The sequence below is a fragment of the Acomys minous genome, assembly GCF_964271855.1.
Source record: "Acomys minous genome assembly, chromosome: 10".
Taxonomy (NCBI): domain Eukaryota; kingdom Metazoa; phylum Chordata; class Mammalia; order Rodentia; family Muridae; genus Acomys; species Acomys minous.
Genome location: NC_140491.1, coordinates 101,618,270 through 101,637,289, shown reverse-complemented (window position 1 = coordinate 101,637,289; position 19,020 = coordinate 101,618,270). Strand labels below are relative to the sequence as shown.

Below are 19,020 nucleotides of genomic sequence, written 5' to 3'. Positions count from 1 at the left end.
AGTTGTTTCCATTTTTAATTAATTTATTCAGATTACATCTAAATTTTTATCCCCTTACTTGTCTCCTCCTGTTCTTCCCTGTTGCCCACCCCCTCTTCCACCCTATTCCCCTCCCCTAAGTCTATGACGGAGGGGGACCTCCTCCCCTACTATGTGGTTACAGCCTGTCAAGTCTCATCTTGGTAGCCTGCCTATCCTTTCTCTGAGTGCCACCAGGTCTCCCCATCAAGGGGAAGTGGTCAAATATGGGGCACCAGAGTTCATGTCAGAGTCAGTCCTCACTCTCCACATGACTTTGGATAATGTTCTGTCCCTTGGCTAGATCTGAGTAGGGGTTCCATATTTACTGCATGTATTGCCTTTGGTTGGTGCAGGTCCCAGCATTTTCACTTCTGGGTTGTTTTGTTGTTCCCTTCCTTTGTCATGGAGTTAACAAGGCAACCCACCTCCAGACAAGGGACCCTGGAGGACACTTTAAGACAACTGATATTGAGTCTGAGACGGCAGGCGTCATGACGCTCCACTTCCAGAACAGGTGACCATTTACTGATATAATGAATTTAGACCTGATAAAATTTTATATGTTTTTGTTTTGTAGGTACCAAATTGAAAATGTTGACTTCACCAGAGCTGAAGGGTCTTGTCCCCTTTACGGCAGAGTCACTTGAACTTATAGAGAATCACATGGCTAAAAATTGCAATGAAAATCATGATGAAGAAGACTTAAAACCGAGTCTGGATTTGGAAGCTGGCAAAGAACTTCCATTTACCTATGGAACCCTTCCTCTCGGAACTGTGTCAGAGCCTTTGGAAGATGTGGACCCATACTACTATGTTAAGAGAAATGTAAGGGTTAACTGTTATTATCGAAATTATATTTTAATTAGCTTATTTAAGCCGCTTAAAATATATTTGAGATAAGACCTAAATAAAATGAATAGAGAAAGAGTTTCTATCATAATGTATTTTATGTGGGGTCAAAATATTCAAGAATCTTAATGATGTGATACAATATCTGAGTAATATGTTCTAGTAAATGTACTTAATATACTTATGATATTCCTTAGTATAAGTCACTTTTGTGGAAATATGCTAATTACTCTTCTCTGAATATAAATTTTAACATAGTCATGAAATACGTAGACTATGAGCAGCAATTTCAAATGCCTTGATAACTTACTAGTCAGAATACTACTTACAAACTCTATTTTTCTAATTTCTACTCATTCATATATTCACAAATTCAAACCCATCTCATACTGAGAAATATATGAGAACTTCAAATTATGTACACACACACACACACACACACACACACACACACACACACACATGCACACACGTGCACACGCGTGCATGCACACGCCCAGAACAAACACAGAATACTAAGTATGAGAATGCTTTTTGTTAGAAAATACAGAAATTTACATAGGTTGATGAATATAGAAGAGTTTCTATATAGAAACCACAATTTGGAGGCTGGAAAATGTCTCTGTGGTTCAGGGCACTGGCTGCTATTACAGAGATCACCAGTTTGGTTCCCAGGAATTAAAAATGCAGCTCACAACTCTGCACAACTATAGGTCCAGGGAGTTTGAAGCCCTCTTTTGTTCATCTTGGGCATGAGGTACACACCTGCTTTATAGATATATACAGGAAGCCAGAGCAGCTATACACATGAAATAATAAAGTGAAATAATGTAAATTTCTACTTACATCTTGCATAATACATGGAGTTTTAGTAATGCCGAGGCAGAACATTTTATGGACAAACGAACAGTCAATGGCGTAGATAGATTCTGCAGGGAGGCATAGAAAGGACAGTGCTATTCCTGGAAACTCTGTTATGTTGCCAACTGTGGCAGAGATAATGGAGATCTCAACATAGACTCGATGTAGTGGTCAAGGTCATATGCAGTGAATGTGGCAGCTCAATAAAACTAATTTAGCATCTTTCTAAATTAGAAGAGAAAGGATCAAAAGAGGAACTAGAGAACATGGAAGAGAGGGAGGAAAGGAGTAAGGCGAGAAGAAGGAGAAAGAGATGGAGGAGAAAGGACAAGAGAGACAGAGGGAAGTGGAGAGAAAGAAGGGAGGGAGGGAGTTGCATGTTGTGGTCAGTTAACCTAGTGTATTGCTGATTTGATTAAAATAAATGGTATTTGTGGAAATACAATGAATACTTTCTTCTTATTACCGATTTTAAAATAGTCATGAAATATTTACACCTTGGGAGAGGGAGACAGAGGGTGAGGGAAAGGTGTGTTTTATGCACATATATAGGCATGCGTAAAATATCCACCTACACATATGGATCAATTTCATTTTTGGAATATTTTATTTTATTAAAATGTTTTTTCTTTATTAATTTATTTGTCCACTTTACATCCCAATTGCAACTCCACTCCCTCCTCTCCTGTAAGTCCCACCCTCTCACCCACTTCCCCCATATGCCCTGCCCCATCTCCCTGTACCAGCCCACCCTGGCACATCAAGTTACGTCAGGACTAAGTGCCTTCTCTTTCACTGAGGTAAGACAGTCAGTCCTCCTAAAGAAATGGGATCCAGAGGGAGGCAACAGAGTCTAAGTCAGACACATCCCTCCTTCCAATTGTTAGGGGACCCATTTGAGGACCAATAATCTCATCAGCTTCAAATGTGTAGGGGGCCTAGGACCAGTCCATGCACTTCTTTGGTTGGTAGTTAAGTCTCTTTCAGCTCCCATAGGTCCAGGACATTGGGCTATATAGGTCTTCTTGTTGTGTCCTTGACCCCTCCTGCTCCCTCAGTCCTTTCTCTGACTATTCCCAAAGACTTCCTGCATTCTGCCTAGTGCTTGGCTGTGGTCTTTGCTTGTGTTTCCATTATCTGGTGAATGAAGCTTAGTGTTGGCCTATGTATGGAAATCGATCCATACATACCTTTGGATCGTTTTTCATTTCGGGGATATTTCTGTTCTTTTACTACATTTATTAAAATATAATGCTTTGATATCCAAAGTCCTTGTGTTTATGTTATAAAAATTACTTTTTAGGTAGTTTGATGTCAATACCATGAAATCAACTAGCGTTCTTAAACATTAAATTTAGCATTTTCCTTTTAATTGTTTTATTTTTAATTAATATAGAATTACATCAGATTTCTTTTCCCCACTACAGTCTCTCCCTCATAAATAATTTAAATAATTGATGTGATATTTCAACAAATTTGATCTTCTTTGCTTTTATAACATGACACTGATTTGTCTGATATAAAAATAAAATTTTCACATTCATTAAGTTATGAGATACAGCCCCTCTGTTATTTTTAAGTGAAAATCCACACACCATCTATAGTCCTTTCTGTTACATTAGTTCAATTGGGAGACGAATGTTACCATGACATTTGACTTTCTTAAGTATACAATCAGCGAAACAAAGCAAAGTGGTGAGCTCTCAGGTAAGTAAGTAAGTAAGTAAGTGTGTGTGTGTGTGTACACACTATACACACACACACACACACACACAAATACACAAAACAGTGAAAACCACTTTTTTTTACTTTATAATTAAATATCAAAGCCAATAAAAATATGTCCGAGTTTCAGACTGATGAGCACTGATAAGTGTATTGCTTAAGAGCCACATTCTTAGTTAACCGTACTGACTATGGTTTCTTACAGACGTTCATGGTCTTAAACCGGAGCAGAGTAATCTTCAGGTTCAATGCCATCTCCATCTTCTGCACGCTGTCTCCACTCAGTTCCCTCAGAAGAGCAGCTGTCAAGGTCTTGGTGCATCCATATCCTTTAGAAGCAAGCCCAGATGTTTAGCTCCTCAGGCCCTGATGCAGAACCCTTTCTTCCCATTGGTACTTTATGTCACTGCAGTAAATACTAGGTTTCTCTGGGCTAAGTTGTCTATGTTTGAAAACACATAGAAAATACAGTTTAATAAAATAGCAATAATAGTTAACAAATGCTAGTCCTTGTTTTTCAATAGGGGAGGGGAGTAGGGGGGGGAAGTGGGAGGAAGGGAGGGATGGGAGGATACATGGGATGGGCTAACAACTGAGATGTAATATGTATAAATTAATAAAAATGTATTAAAAAAAAAAAAAAAAAAAAAAAAAAGAATAACATGCATTTTCAATAATTATTATAAAAGGATCGTATCACTCATCTCTATAATGCAATTTATATAAATAGGTCTTTTCTAATGTGATTCCTTGTCCATTATTCCTTGACCATGGCTTACCCTTTTCCGCCTGCTCATTTTAATTAGTGTCATCACTGACAGCATACTTATGAGCATGAACAATCTACCAGAATGGACAGTGGCAATAGAGTAAGTTACTTAGTTGTATTCTGTATAATATAGTCTATGATTATATTTTACATTTTGGCGTTTAAATTTTTTTATTTTATTGCATTATATTATAAAATACATTATTGATCAAAACATACTACAATTTAACTTTTTAAATTTTTTGAAAAGTTTACAAAGACAAGAGGCTTATTTCACTCACAGCTTTGAAGGTTCAAGAGCACAGAGTACCTCTGCTGTTTGACTTCAGTTCCAATTTGGTCCTCTTGCCTATGTTAAATTGTGGCCTCAGGAGCTTTTTTAGAAGCAGTCATTCACCTTTGGATACTGTAAACCTATGAATTGTATGAAGCTAGCCTCAACTTTTCTATTGTTCCTCTTGTCTGTCCTGTAGAATCAGGGGGACAAGTACCTTCATAACACACGGACGGACCTTAAAAAGGCCCCACCTCTTGTGTTCCATTACCTCTTACATAATCACAATAGGGACCAGCACCCCAATATATAGATCCTTGGAAGACAATCCACAACTTAATATTTTTATTCTTTCTACACTGTTACATTTGTAGGAATTACACATATGAATACCATGGCTGAATTTTGTAATTCAAAACAAACATAAATGTACTTAATAATAATTATATATATGTATATATAATTCACCAAGTTTAGGATTTTTCTGCCCTTTCATTATTCTTACTTAATTCTTGTTAGTCTTGTTTTATTTGAGTCATGGTCCTGCTGTGTAAAAGTTATTTGCATTTAGCATAAATGACAACTCTCTCAGCTTCCTGCATCCTCAAATTAAAACTGCATACTCCCAATTTAAATATCTACAGTGCTAAATATACTGAGTGTTTACTTACAGTAATTAAAATGTTCATATCTTTTGCTATATGTATATACCATGGTATCATATGCATTAATAGATTGTCAGTTTTATACTTTTCATTGTCCTTGGAAATATAGTCTGGTTTTCAGTAGAATAATGGAAAATATTTTAGAAAATAAGGCTTCTTGACAATAACTTTGAACTTTAACATTATTCTGAAAACTACTATGATACAGACTCATCAAAAAAACAAAGACCAGAAAAACAAGGTGTTTGTGTGTGTGTGTGTGTATGTGTGTGTGTGTGTGTGTGTGTTGTGCGTGTGTGTGCACATGCATGTGTGTGAGCATGCATATGCAATCTGAATGTCTATTTTTGTATGCATTTGTATTAAACTTGGGTTTAAATAATGCCATAATTAGTTACGGTAAAATTCCCATTTGGAGCATATTTGATATTTTAATATTTTACCTAAGTGCTATAAAAATTAAATATAACATCTGAGTCAAGAGTTCTGGGGAGAAATAGGTCATCAAATTCAGTAGCCAATGTTAACACACAGGCACCACTGACAGCCTCTCTACAGCTCTTTGCTAAGTTTCAAGAGGACCAAGCTGTATGATTCTTGTCTGATTCATTGTTTCTACCCTACCAAACAGATAAAAGTTCACCTTCTGGTTAACTGATGTTCCATAGTGCATGGCTTTTACAGACATAACATATCAAAGTTGACAATATACTATTCTCAACAGCTAATGTTTGTGTGATTTGTTTTTCTGCAGAAATTCTTTGCTTGGGATTTACACATTTGAAATATTTGTAAAAATCATTGCAAGAGGTATCTGGGCAGGCCCATTTTCCTTCCTCGGGGATCTCTGGAACTGGCTGGATTTCAGTGTGACTTTGTTCGAGTGAGTAGTCTTTCAGCATGTAAACATCTTAATGATTTCAGTTCTCACGTGTCCTTCAGACAACCTCCTCTGGATGCTCATTACAAATTAAAAGAATAGATGGTTTGTTATCTTGTAGATCTGGGAAATGTGTTAGCAGTACATGTTGTAAATGGTTTTTATTTTTGTTGCTGAGTACAGGATGGCTTGGAGAGGTAGGGGAGGTTTCTAGCTTACATGAGGCTTAGTATTCAAACATGTCATTTAGATCATCGTTTGAGGCCAGTAAATATGCTAACTATCTGAGTAAAGTGTGTAAGTAGTTACAGACTTTTCTGGAGTGTTATGTTTAATGCTGATTCTTATCTAAGATTTGATTGCTTCTTTTGATTGTATTCCCTTCTGGGGGTATGGAAACAGTCAATAGAACCAAATTTCTGTTAAAATAATATTTCCTTTAAATTTTTAATAAAAAATTAAAGCAGTGTCTACCATATGGTAAGATCCCAATGAAATGACTGATATCATTATAATTGCTGTCATTACCATTATCATTTGTATGCTCATTGCTGCCAGCTAATATTTGTGTAACCTTACAGCAGAGAGCCTGTATTGTGTGCATGCACACATCTATAAAATTTGAATACATTGACCCATTAAATTCCTACAAAAGTCCTCTGAATAAGGAAATATCCCCCACTTTACAACTGATGTAATTATGGAACAGGATATTAACTACATATTCTGCCACACGACTTGTAAACAGTGGGTGTTATTTCCGCCCTGGCGTTCTGGCTGCAGTGTAGACTCACTCACAGAGCGCACACACTCTCATCACTGTTCAGGTTCTTCATTATCTGGAGTGTAAACACTCAAGATGAGTCATTCATATTTAAAGAAAAACAAATAGTAGGTTTTCTTATTTTCAATGTCAATTTTGTAATAAGATATTAACATTGTATGAACACATTGTTCCATCGGAATTTAACATAGAGTAAAATTGTTATAAACTTAGAGTTTGAATTTGTGAACTACTACTACAGAGGGCTACCTTGTCCAGAGCAAATTTGTCTACCAATCAACCATAAAACTATGTTCTAGAATGGAATCATGGGAGCAAGGGGCATCCTTGTAAATACAATTTGTATAGTATCTTTCAAAATCCATAGGTTCAATGACTTCTAATAACTCCCATTTACTCCCACAGACTCATCACAAGGTTTTCACCTCTAAACACACTTCAAATGCTTAAAACTGTAAGAACCTTGAGAATTTTGAAGATTATTCCATTGAGCCATGGTAAGAAATGCTATTGGGTATGTTTTCTCCATTGTGTTTTTAGTGTGTTCATGAATTCATTTGAACTGTCTTGTTATTACTTAGAGAAGATGTGAAATTGCACAATATTTCCACTTTGCAAATGATCTAAAGTGATCTAAATCTTAAAACTGTGTGTCAACAGGGCAAAGCAAGGAAAAAAATGCATTTAACTGTTGTTTATGTGGCATGGCTTCAATACTTGTCATACAAAAATATAGATTAAAATCAACTACGCCTTCATTTTCTGTTATCCTGACAAATTGTAAGAGGATTTATAAAGGATTCTATAAACTACAAGGAAAGCAGAGGTAGACTGTAATGTTTTCATGCCTCCTTCTTTTCCTTATTTGACAGAGAAACCAGTTAAAATGAGCGAGCGTAGACTATCAGCACACTATGTCAGAAACACAGATGAACAAGCTTGTGACTTTAAAGTGTCAGAATTGAGTGAAGTACAATAAAATCAGAAGTTGAAAGATTTCAATTTCAGATGTTTGCCAGAGAATCTTGTCCTTCTTGGTAGTCTGGCCAAGATGAATGTAAACTTATTCCAACTGTCATTGTGCATACTAATGCTCATATCACACAACATGAAGAACATAACAAATACATCTATATCTTTTATTTATGTGGTTCACAGAATACACACAAGTTAGAGAAGACACAGTTTTGGAAATAGGTGAGAGAAATATATAGAGAGACTGTATCAATAACATAATGAACCTAAAACAACTTCAGGGAAGAAGCTGCTGTTGAGGCCACAGGAGGGGTCAGGATAGAATGTGAAGATGCAGAATTAAGTCCACCTGTGAGGTAAAAGGGCAAAGACTGAGTCATATTAGGAACTGGGGGTTCCGAGCCGGAAGGTGAGCCCAAAGAGGGGCAGATGCCAGTGGTGTGTGTTGCATCAGCAATGGAAGAACTGGGCTCAGCTAAAGCATCAGGGATCATCAGGAATTCTCTCTGGGTTGGTCTTTACAAAGGACCTGGTAGCCTGGCCATTGCAGTGCTAACTTTTTTCACTTTATGGGGTTCCGTTGATGGAATTACACTCTTTCCTCAGTCCAGCATGTCGGTAAAGTCTTGGATCTGGCTATCCTGATACAATTTTAATACGCCTATGCACACCTACAGAGTCAATTTAGCCAGGCAAATTTAAAGAGCAGAATGCTTTATATTCCACAGAATAAGCCATCTTTTATCCTGTGAGTGCCAGTCAGATGAAATTGTTTGAAGGTCCTATTGGAACTGCAATCTTCTCCACCTTAAAAATGTAGTTCAAAACTGTACTGCATGAAATGGAGTCTTTCAAGATTAAGGCACACCTTGAGAAACCACTCTTTTACATAGTCTGGAACAGAGAAAGTCATAGCCTGGTCTCAACACAATCCCCTTTGTTCTCAGTGCGTATTGTGGTACCAAGTAGATACAACATAATGTTCAGGTCAGGGATGTTCTCAACAGATAAAGTAGAGAGATGTGGTCCTGACACTGGAGGATGATAAGGACTAACTACAGCTTCCATTTCTGAATGTGAAGGGAGATGCTCTGCTCACCTGTACCTTTTAATATATCCTTAGAAACAAAAGACAAAAAACAAACAAACAAACAAACAAACAAACAAAAAACCCCACAGTGTAGCAAGTTCACAGGGTTATTGTAAATCATACATTATCATAAAACCATTAGGGAAGGAAGCCCAAAGGTGGGTGCAGTGTATCATTATAAACAAAACAAAAAACAAAAAGAAAGAAAAACAAAAACAAAACAAAAAACCAAAACAGGAACAAATTAGAGTCTAGCAAGCTAACTGATAACACCCAAGTGTACATGTAATGTTTCAAAAGTGAGACAAAGAGGTGATTTTCTAATCAGAACACTATGAGGAACCGATGTGACCACATTATGAACTTGAAAATCAGGCTGAACCAACAAGACCAGTAGACTACAGAGTGATGTGATTTTAAAAAAATCTGTAAATATTTAAGAGCATCAAGTTCTATACAATAAGATGGGATATTTTAGGATTTATGAATTATAACCCAATAAATGTGTTTAACGAAAGTAGTTTGGGGCATGGTAACCCAACCAAAGCCAGGGACTAAACTACATCATTCTGTCCTGGTGGGAACAGAACACCCTTAAATTTCTTTGTACCCTGAGAACAATAAAAATATAAAATGGCAGCCTTTTCCTCTTTGCCAGAGGAACTGTTAAGAAAGATCAAGAAGTTAAAATCAGTTCAGGAAAGAAACACCATTAGAGTTGGGAGTGGATATGTGGTGGGGATCTTTTCCTCATCCAAGGAAAGCGGAGTAGGGCACCTGCCAGCAATAGAGACTACATGAACCGATACTGTAAGTCAGGAAGAGAAGTATATCATGCCAAAGAAAGCATTCCATCTGTGCACTGAATAGAAACAAGAAAAAAAAATGCATCTGGGATTTGGGATTTATTCACTTTTGGGACTATTTTTAGTCTTTAAATTTTGTTTTGCTTTTATTGATTATTGATCATACCCGTTCAATACCAGCACCCAGCAACTCATCTTAGAGCTCCACTCCATCTCCATCACGATATTTTTGTGTTATTAATAAACCCTTGAATCCTGTTTATCTGCCCATTTATATATGGTTGTGCGGCCATTCATTGGGGCATAGCATGCATGTTGTGCACCTGTCCACTTACAGAAGCTATGCTTAACAGCACAAGACATTCACCAGATTGAAACAGTCACCTGATTTTGTGTACATATAATTGCTCAACATCTTTAGTAATCAGAGAAATGCAAATCAAAATAACTCTGAGATTCCATCTTACACCCATTAGAATGGCTAAGATCAAAAATTCAAGTGACACCACATGCTGGCGAGGATGTGGAGAAAAAGGAACACTCCTTCATTGCTGGTGGGAATGCAAACTAGTACAACCACTTTGGAAATCCATTTGGCGCTATCTCAGAAAACTGGGAATAGGGCTTCCTCAAGACCCAGCTATTCTACTCCTTGGAATATACCCAGAAGAAGCTCCAGCACATAACAGGAACATATATGCTCACTCATGTTCATAGCAGCCTTATTCATAATAGCCAGAACATGGAAACAGCCTAAGTGACCTTCAGTAGAAGAATGGATAAAGAAACTGTGGTACATTTACACTATGGAATACTACTCAGCTATTAAAAACAAGGAATTCCCGAAATTTTTGGACAAATCGATTGACCTAGAAATGATCATAATGAGTGAATTAACTCAGAAGCAGAAAGAGTCAAATGGTATATACTCACTTATATCTGGACACTAGCCCAAGGGGCACGTCCCATGAAAGTCTTCACTAATCAGGAAAGTGGGACAGAGGGGAGGACATCCTATTGGGACTTTAGGTGAGAGAAGCATGGGAAAATGGGGAAATAGAAGGATCCAGAGGGTACTAGAAACCTACAAGAAGAACATTATGACAGGTAGATTTGGGCCCAAGGGTCCTGCTTATACATTTTTCTTCTTACGCTGGAAACACCTGCCTTTCTTTTCAGGCCTGCAGTCTGTTGTGGCGACCCTGGCCCAGTGTCTGAGGAAACTGCTTGGTGTTGTTGTCCTCACCCTGTTTTCCCTAACTGTGTTTTCACTACTTGGAATGGGTCTCTTCATGGGCAACCTGAAGCACAAATGCCTGCGATGGCCCCAGGAAAATGAAAATGATACGCTGCACAACAGAACAGGAAGCCACCACTATGTGCCAGGTAGGAGTGACTCCTTCTAATGACAGAGAAGTCTTTAGAGAAATGAACACTCCATTTCTGGGCAAATTATACACCTTGTGACTATACTCAAGAACCAATTTGAATCTGTTTCTCTTTGTCTTTTAAATCAAAATAACAAATTCCCCAAAATTCAGATACTTAATCAGGAGAACCTAAATTTTGTAAAACCATGTAAATTTTATTTTTATATTTATTCCAGGGAGCTGAAAGTTCATCATTTTAAACCATTATTTAAAGAATTGGTTATTTAAGTGTAAGTTTTTAGTTTATCTGTTACAATGTTAGTACTCTACTTATTCTAAAAGTCGAATGTCACCTTAGTTTGGAAATACAGTGGTTACATTTTGGTCAGAAGTGTAGTTTAAAATACTTTTAGTTCTACTTCTTAAGGTAAGGCAAACATTTGAAATGAAAAATAATTAATATAACATCTTCATTTTTAGACATCAGTAAATACATGCATTCTTATAATTTTTCAGAAGGGTGGCGGCCCCACCAACAGCAACAGAATAGGAAAAGAGAGGAATTAAATGATATTACAGTGTTTTATACCTAGGGCAGCTGGTAGTCAAGCCAGGCTAAGATTGCCTTAAAACCATGTCTTCATGCCTTTTCACCAGGCAATAAATTCATATTGGACTCTCCTTTCATAATAGGCCTCTGTTGACAATATTTTGGCAATGTGGCTGTATTTGTCTATTAAAAAGATTTAATCTTTTTAATATTATGCAGCTTTTCTGTTACTTTCATGTATATTTTGTTCATCACCAACACAAGAAGACATCCTAACAGTTGAGCTCCATGGCCAGCTGCATAGTATGATGATGATGCAACCCAGAATTGTAAGCACATGGCATGCTAAATGTTTCATTCCCTGTTTCCATCCAATACAAAGCCTAGTGCTGAAGGTCAAGGGAGGTGGGCATTAAATCTTGATACTCACTGAAGCACTGACTGGAGTATTTTTCTATTTAATAACTAAAATCTGCTAATTATTTAAAATAAATATTATGACTTTATTGGTTATTGAAAAAAGATAAACAAGCCAACAAACATAGCAGAACTCTGGTTCCTTCCATCTTTCTTTAAGCACAATGTTGTAATTTTAAAAACCTTTCTCAGTGCAACACTATTATAAAGCCTGTCATTCTTTTCCATTTTGTCAATGACACATTAAGAACTACAGGAAATACTGTATTTATGAAATATTTTAACTCAATTACCATGCATAGTTCATTCATGTAAAACAATTGTTAGGATCACCCACTGTTATTGATATCAAATTTCATCTGTGTTTTGAATGTAGCTAAAAAACACACACACACAAAACAAACAAACAAAAAAAACAACCAATAGTAGCTAATTTTTATGATGTAAAATTTTCTACAATTATTGTAGGTGGCTGTCAGGTCCCAGTATGCTGGAAAAATCGAATCAGGGTTCACCTGAAAGAGAGAGTGGGGATTGAAAGTAGGGTACAGAGACACGAGAAATAACAAATCAAGTCAGGAAATTTCTGATCAAGATTCACTTTATTGCCGACTAGCAGGAATATATATAGGGCAAGGTCAATAGGATCTATTCTTATCTCACTCACCCTAGCCCCCAGACAAGAATGCAATAGCCTAAATCGCTCCCTGTAGAACTTCCTAGTTCTCTGAGTAGTTCCTTGTAAGAACTTCCTAGATCCTCTGGGTGGTTCCAAGTTGAGAGTTCTCTACTTTTTTCAAAGGTAAATAGTCCAAGGATAGCCTAGAACACAAGACCTCGTGGTGAGGTAAAGGTCAGCAACTCGGAGGTCACAGCATACAGCCTAAGCACAGGATTTCTAACATGGAAGAATTTGGCATGGGTCCCCACAGGTGGCCAGTTAAATTGACTTTAGTTTGAACCAAAGAAATTCATGTTTGTTTAGTACATACACAAACACACACACACACACACACACACACACACATTTTTTTCTTTTCCATATTTTGGATTCTGTAATTTGAATTTGGAACTGACAATGCCATGTTCCTAAAGCTGTATATTCCTAGCTGTAGTGTCTTGTGTCTAGCAGTTTAACATGTGCTAACAAACTGTGTAGACTATGAAGTGTATTAGCAAAGTTTGCAGTTGCAGTTAGCATGTTGCTGGCACTAGGTTCTCAGTACAGAAGAGAACCTAGTTAGGAAGAGGCAGAGGATTCAGACCTCAGTTCAGTCAGATCATCAGGAACAACCCTTAGATATGCAATATTAGGTAGTTTCCTTCAGGGAAACTGTCACATGTGGCTGTTTTATTCATTTTTCCTGAACTCTAATTTTGACATGTGTACTCCTCCTTCTGTGGTCAACCATTTCAGTTCCAGAACAGGAAAGCATCCGCATTCCCAAAGGCCCCTGGCATGTGCATGAGATGACAGATTAAAGGGCAAGGGCTTGCTCTTTTCTCTAAAGGACATATGTGGAGAGCCACAGATAGCAGCACCCCCTGCTGCTTCCCCGCAGCAATGCACCCCTTATGCACATGCGCAATGCGCCCTTGAGTGAGCTCCCTATGCGCATGCGCAATGCGCCTTTGAGCGAGCCCCTTATGCGCATGCCTGAAGGCATAGCGTAGGGTGGCGTGATCCGAACAAGGCATAGCGTGAGGTGGCATGATCTGAACAAGGCATAGCATGAGGTGGCATGATCCGAACGTACCAATAGCGACAACGTGGCAGTCTCTGATAGGACCAGGCACACTATAAAGTTTCTGTGGGAGCTTTTCCGGAGGTCACTCCAGTAGTCAAAGTTCATGAATAAACTGCTGCAAGAAGAGTTCTCAGTGTTGGTGTCTTTCTTGCTGGCCGGGAGCGGCATCGACAGACATATGAAGATATGTGTCTCCTTTGGAAAGCAAGATGGTCTTCATGTGGCTGATTCACAATTAGAACCTCATTTCTTTCTTTCTTTTTTTCAGAAAGAGAAAACTTCTACTATTTGCAAGGCGAGAAATATGCTCTCCTTTGTGGCAACAGGACAGATGCTGGGTAGGTAGGGTAAATGCTCTCTTTTAGCGCGCTATTACCATGTACTCACTGAAGGGGTATTTGCTTTACTGCTGTTCTCAGTTGCCTACATTTTCTCACTTTGTGATAAAAGCTATGCAGAAGAGCTGTTTTTTTCTTCGTGAGAAGTTTCTCACAAAATTCCATACATCTCACATCTCAGAAACAACAGACATGCATTCCTTCATTAAATCTTCAGCTCCAGGTACCCCATATTTGCTATCTATGAGGCTTGCTCTATTGGCTCATAGATGGTGCCTATTTGCTGTGTCCTCATAGCAGAAGTGAGACAAAGTCTTTCAGATTCCTTCTGTAAAAGCATTAACCAAACACGTGAGACCCCATTTCTATCTGCTCTGTCATTAAGAGCCCCACTTTCCACTACTGTAACCTTGAGGTAGAATTCCAAAATATCAGCTTTGAGCAAAAGCAGAAATGAACAGTATGAAATACCATTATCCTATTTCCAGAAAAGCAATAGGAAGATTAATAAAGTGACTTATTCTAGTTTAAGAAGCTATAAAATTGTATAGCTGGAATTCCAGCAGAGATCTGATTTATTTTTAGTGGATCAGAAATTAATAAATGAGAATGTAAATCAGATTTTTGGTTGGGAGCTTTAAAAAAGAGAAATATTAACAATATACTGTTATTTTACTTATTTTGTGTCTATATATGTATATATCATATATATGTATTTTACATTAATAAATTTATTTTAAAATATTTGTAAATGATCATTCAACAAGGTAACATTCTCATGTGTAACTACTACAGTCTGTTTTTATTACATATATATGCGGGTATGTGCCATTGCACACATGGAAATCAGAAGACTACTTATGGGAGTTGAAGCTCTCCTCATCATGTGAGTCCAGAGAATTGAACTTAGGTGATCAGGCTGGTGACAGATTGATTCAACCCTCGCAGCCATCCCACTGGTTGTGTCCTGTAGAGCATAATGGAACGAATAAGAAAATAGCAACAAGTTTCTACCTAGCCACATTGACTTAGAAGTGGTCTTCGATGCTTTGCTTTCTGTAGAGTTAATGTGCCATCTGTTCACAATGTCCTTTCTTTTTCATTTTGAACCCTTCCATTCTGGGAAATGATTAAAGGACCAGAGAAGAGAAAGCATACTTGCATAGTTTATATAACTTTGGGTGATTCCAGAGTTTGATACCATAGTTTCTATTCTATCTTCAAATGCAGCTTTTGGGCCATTCTCTTTATAATATTGTATTCAGTAGCCCTCCACTTTAAAATATATCCTGTTTGCCTCGCGAAGGCAGTGGCATATGAATATTAAGAGCATGGTGTTATATTCCAAGTCAAGAAAAAAAAAGGCATATGATATTTTACCTCTAACACTGTAGTTATCAGCAGGATAAACTATCCCAAATTAGTAGATGAGCATAACAACCAGCATTCCTTTGCTCTGACTCTTAGGATTGTAGTAGAGCAAGGCTCCATGCACAGGACTTTGTAAACCACTTCTTCCATTATATGTCCAAGGCGTGTGGCTTGGCCAAGCTGAAAATAATGCCAGGGGAGAGACTAGACAAAGCCCTGGACAGAAGAAAATAGGATTTATTGAGCCAACACCATAATAACGAGCCACATTATTCCAACCTTACATAGATAAAAGTTTGAGAACTCCCTGAAAGGGAAGGACATAAATATTTAATGTGCTCTTTTCCCAAGTGCTAGCCCTACTTTTCAATTATTAATGTGACAAATGTTTTCTCACCCTTAAATAATAGGGACTGAGAGTCTGAGGTGAGATCACTTGAAGAATTAAGCCTTCAAATGCTGTAGTTTATTTTTATCAGGGCTATTTTCTAACATTTATACTTTCACTATGACATTGAGAGATTTTCCAGTACCCCTCCCTGTCCCTTCACTCTCTCTTTTTTTTATTTTTCGTGTGTTATGGCTTGAACACGAGGACTCAAAAAAAACTAGACGTAATAGTTTATCACAGCATTACACTTTCAGCTGCTCTAATTTGATTTTAACAGCAAAAATATGAATAATAAGACTACATTATATTCTTGAAAATGGTAAGTATTCTTGTCATGTTCAACTATGCATATATTAGCCTAATTTAGTCATTCAATGATATATAAATGTTTAAGGAATAGATGTGATGAACATATACATTTTCATCAATTTATATCAATCTTTAAAGAATCGTTTTTTGAAAGCCAATTTGAGAGTATTTATAATTCTCTTTCAACTTTCATGTGCATCAACTTGAAATATAAGTGAATTTTAGTGTTTTATGTAAAAAGCAAAATTGATTACCTTTATGCAAGGAGCTATCTCTATGCACTTAGGCAGAGGGTAGCATTTATAATTGGTCCATTGCCAGAAAGATGCTTAATATCACACACGTTCCTTTCTTTGTCTTCTTTAGCCAGTGTCCCGAAGGTTATGTGTGTGTAAAAGAGGGCACAAATCCTGATAATGGCTTCACGAGTTTTGACAATTTTGGCTGGGCCTTACTTGCTATGTTTCGACTGATGACCCAGGATTACCCTGAATTACTTTATCACCAGGTAAAAAGATCATCTGAGATTATCTGCCCTGCATATGTTAGAAGTATTTTCCCCACCGCTGTACAACACAGGCCAAAACTTAAGATGTTAAAATGATATTGTGACTACACACACACTCACAGTTTGTTTGAAGGGAGGGATTGTGTGAAGAAGAATTCAAGGAGAGAAGCAAAGACTCACAGCTGTTGAGGGTGAAACTCTATCAACTCCTGTGCCATGAGTGTTTGGCCTCTGATATCTTAGCTTTACAACAGTGCTCCGTGGTTAATGCACAGACCCTTGTTTACAAGGGTTTCATTTAAGACATTGCGGTTTACAATGGTGCCAAGCAATAGCACTCAGTCATAGAGACACTCAGGTTTTAATTCTGATCATACCCATTGCATTCTAATATGTTTTCTTCACACTGGACAGTGGCAGCAGCCCCAACACCAGCAGCCACACAGTCCCAGTGGAGCAGCCATGCACTGTGGTGTGTGCAGTCGTGCTAAGCTATGCTATTTGCCAGGTCAGCCACACTAAGTGCATGTGCAACTTACACACTTTCAGCGCCACAGGAATTTATTGAGACATAATACCATATTAAGTTGAAGAACATTTGTTTACTTATCTTTTATATAAGATTTGAGTGGGTTGAATGACATGTCCCAAATTTCAAGTATGCCCACTGGACCTCACCTTCTTGCTCCAACAAGTGTGATGATGACCTGTTTGATATGTGTGACACATACAATGTGTTTAATTACTGAGCAAAAATATTTTGAGCCTATAAGTTTGGTACACAATAAGTAATACTTTATTAAGTGAAATTTTCTGTCTCCTTTTATTATATTTTATGCTTTCTACTTAAATATTAAATAATGTTCCAGTTGTAATGAGTGATGACTTATTTTTATGAACACAATATCTAAATTTTGAGAATTTGCCTTCATAGCAACTTTTGAATAGCGGTCTCCCAAAAAGGGACAGTACTGGTTACAATAGAGACTTAGAGTTCCGTTAAAGACCATCTCCATTACCGTGAAATATGTAATGTTATGAGCAAATAAGAATAGTTAATATCAAAAGATACTAGAGCAAAGGGTTGCCGCTTTAAATTCTAAAAATTTCTAGAGTTGAGAGTAATCTTTTTGAAAACATATGTTGTGTTGAGTGCCCTGTTTCACTGGATCAATATATAAATACATGTCTGATACCCCTAAGATAAGGTGCCAATGAGAGGCCAAAAATCCTCCACCGGGGTGTTTATGCAGCCTGGTTGTAAGTTAACCACTGGGGCATAAATGACCTAAAGAATTTGTGCCACTAAAAGTCTCACCCCAACATGGACAATGACAGCCTTGTAGTGTCACAGATGTCCCCCATCACCCGTATTTATCCTCCACACTTCATACACCATCATACCTACTTATCCCCCACACTTCAGGTACACACTAGGCCACATGCCACCGCGGCACAGTTGCACACAGCTTGCATATACAGAGTACAATAGAGAACGGCTACAGTCTCAGCTGAGGTTTTAATGGCCGTTCTTACCTGTTGCTTTTAGAAGGGCATGTCAGCAGTTCGCACTGCCTCCGTCTGCTTTGGTGAAAGTGACAATAGCTGTGCGTAGAGAATGGGATTCCATAGCAAGTCACATACCTAATATATTTACCTGTATTATGAGCAAGATGTGATATGTGAGTATGTGTGCGTTTGTGATCATTTGAAGATGGTAGGAAACAAACTGGATATTGCTTGGTGGTTTAGAGCATTTCTGGCTATCCTAAATAGCTTCAAATTGCTTCCCACCACAAGTTTCAAGTAGCTAAAAGCGCCTGTATTTTCAGCTTCAGGAGAGTTGATGCCCTCGTCTTAGCTCTGTACATACCTCTAAGCATGTGTGCAAAGACACACACACACACACACACACACACACACACACACACACACATGGGAGGGAACTAAAATAAGTATTTTAAAAGTGATTAAATAATATAATTGGCAGAGACAAAGTTCATAATGTATTCATTTCCATTTACAATATTTCTTGTGACACACTAATAAAATTCACAAGCAAAGTTGAGTTTAACAGTATAATTAAATTTTATTTTGGATCTGCCGTGTGCTAAAATTTTTTTTATGCATTGCTTCATTTTATCTTCATACAGACCCTATGAAATTGGTTCTAGAATTAGCCAATTTTATACTAAGACCTAATAAAACAAGAATTTCCACATTATTATATGCTAACAAGGATGTACTTTTTAATCTGGGAAGGTGCACACCTGTAATGTCAGCCACTGAGGCAAGGGGATTGTATGTTTGATGCTAGCT

At 37.5% G+C, this 19,020-nt stretch overlaps 1 protein-coding gene across 2 annotated transcripts in view; it reads left to right on the top strand.

Moving 5' to 3' along the window:
- Positions 1–19,020, top strand: part of SCN7A (sodium voltage-gated channel alpha subunit 7) — an 88,091-nt gene that overhangs the window by 27,278 nt on the left and 41,793 nt on the right. The window contains exons 3-10 of one of the 2 annotated variants that reach the window (XM_084798175.1): positions 599–846; positions 3,662–3,780; positions 4,236–4,325; positions 5,919–6,047; positions 7,234–7,325; positions 10,879–11,085; positions 14,053–14,122; positions 16,560–16,701. In XM_084798175.1, the coding sequence (XP_084654301.1) occupies positions 599–846; positions 3,662–3,780; positions 4,236–4,325; positions 5,919–6,047; positions 7,234–7,325; positions 10,879–11,085; positions 14,053–14,122; positions 16,560–16,701 (1,097 nt within the window). Of the gene's footprint in view, positions 1–598; positions 847–3,661; positions 3,781–4,210; positions 4,326–5,918; positions 6,048–7,233; positions 7,326–10,878; positions 11,086–14,052; positions 14,123–16,559; positions 16,702–19,020 lie in introns of those variants that run through there. The other variant, XM_084798174.1, reaches the window with a different exon arrangement.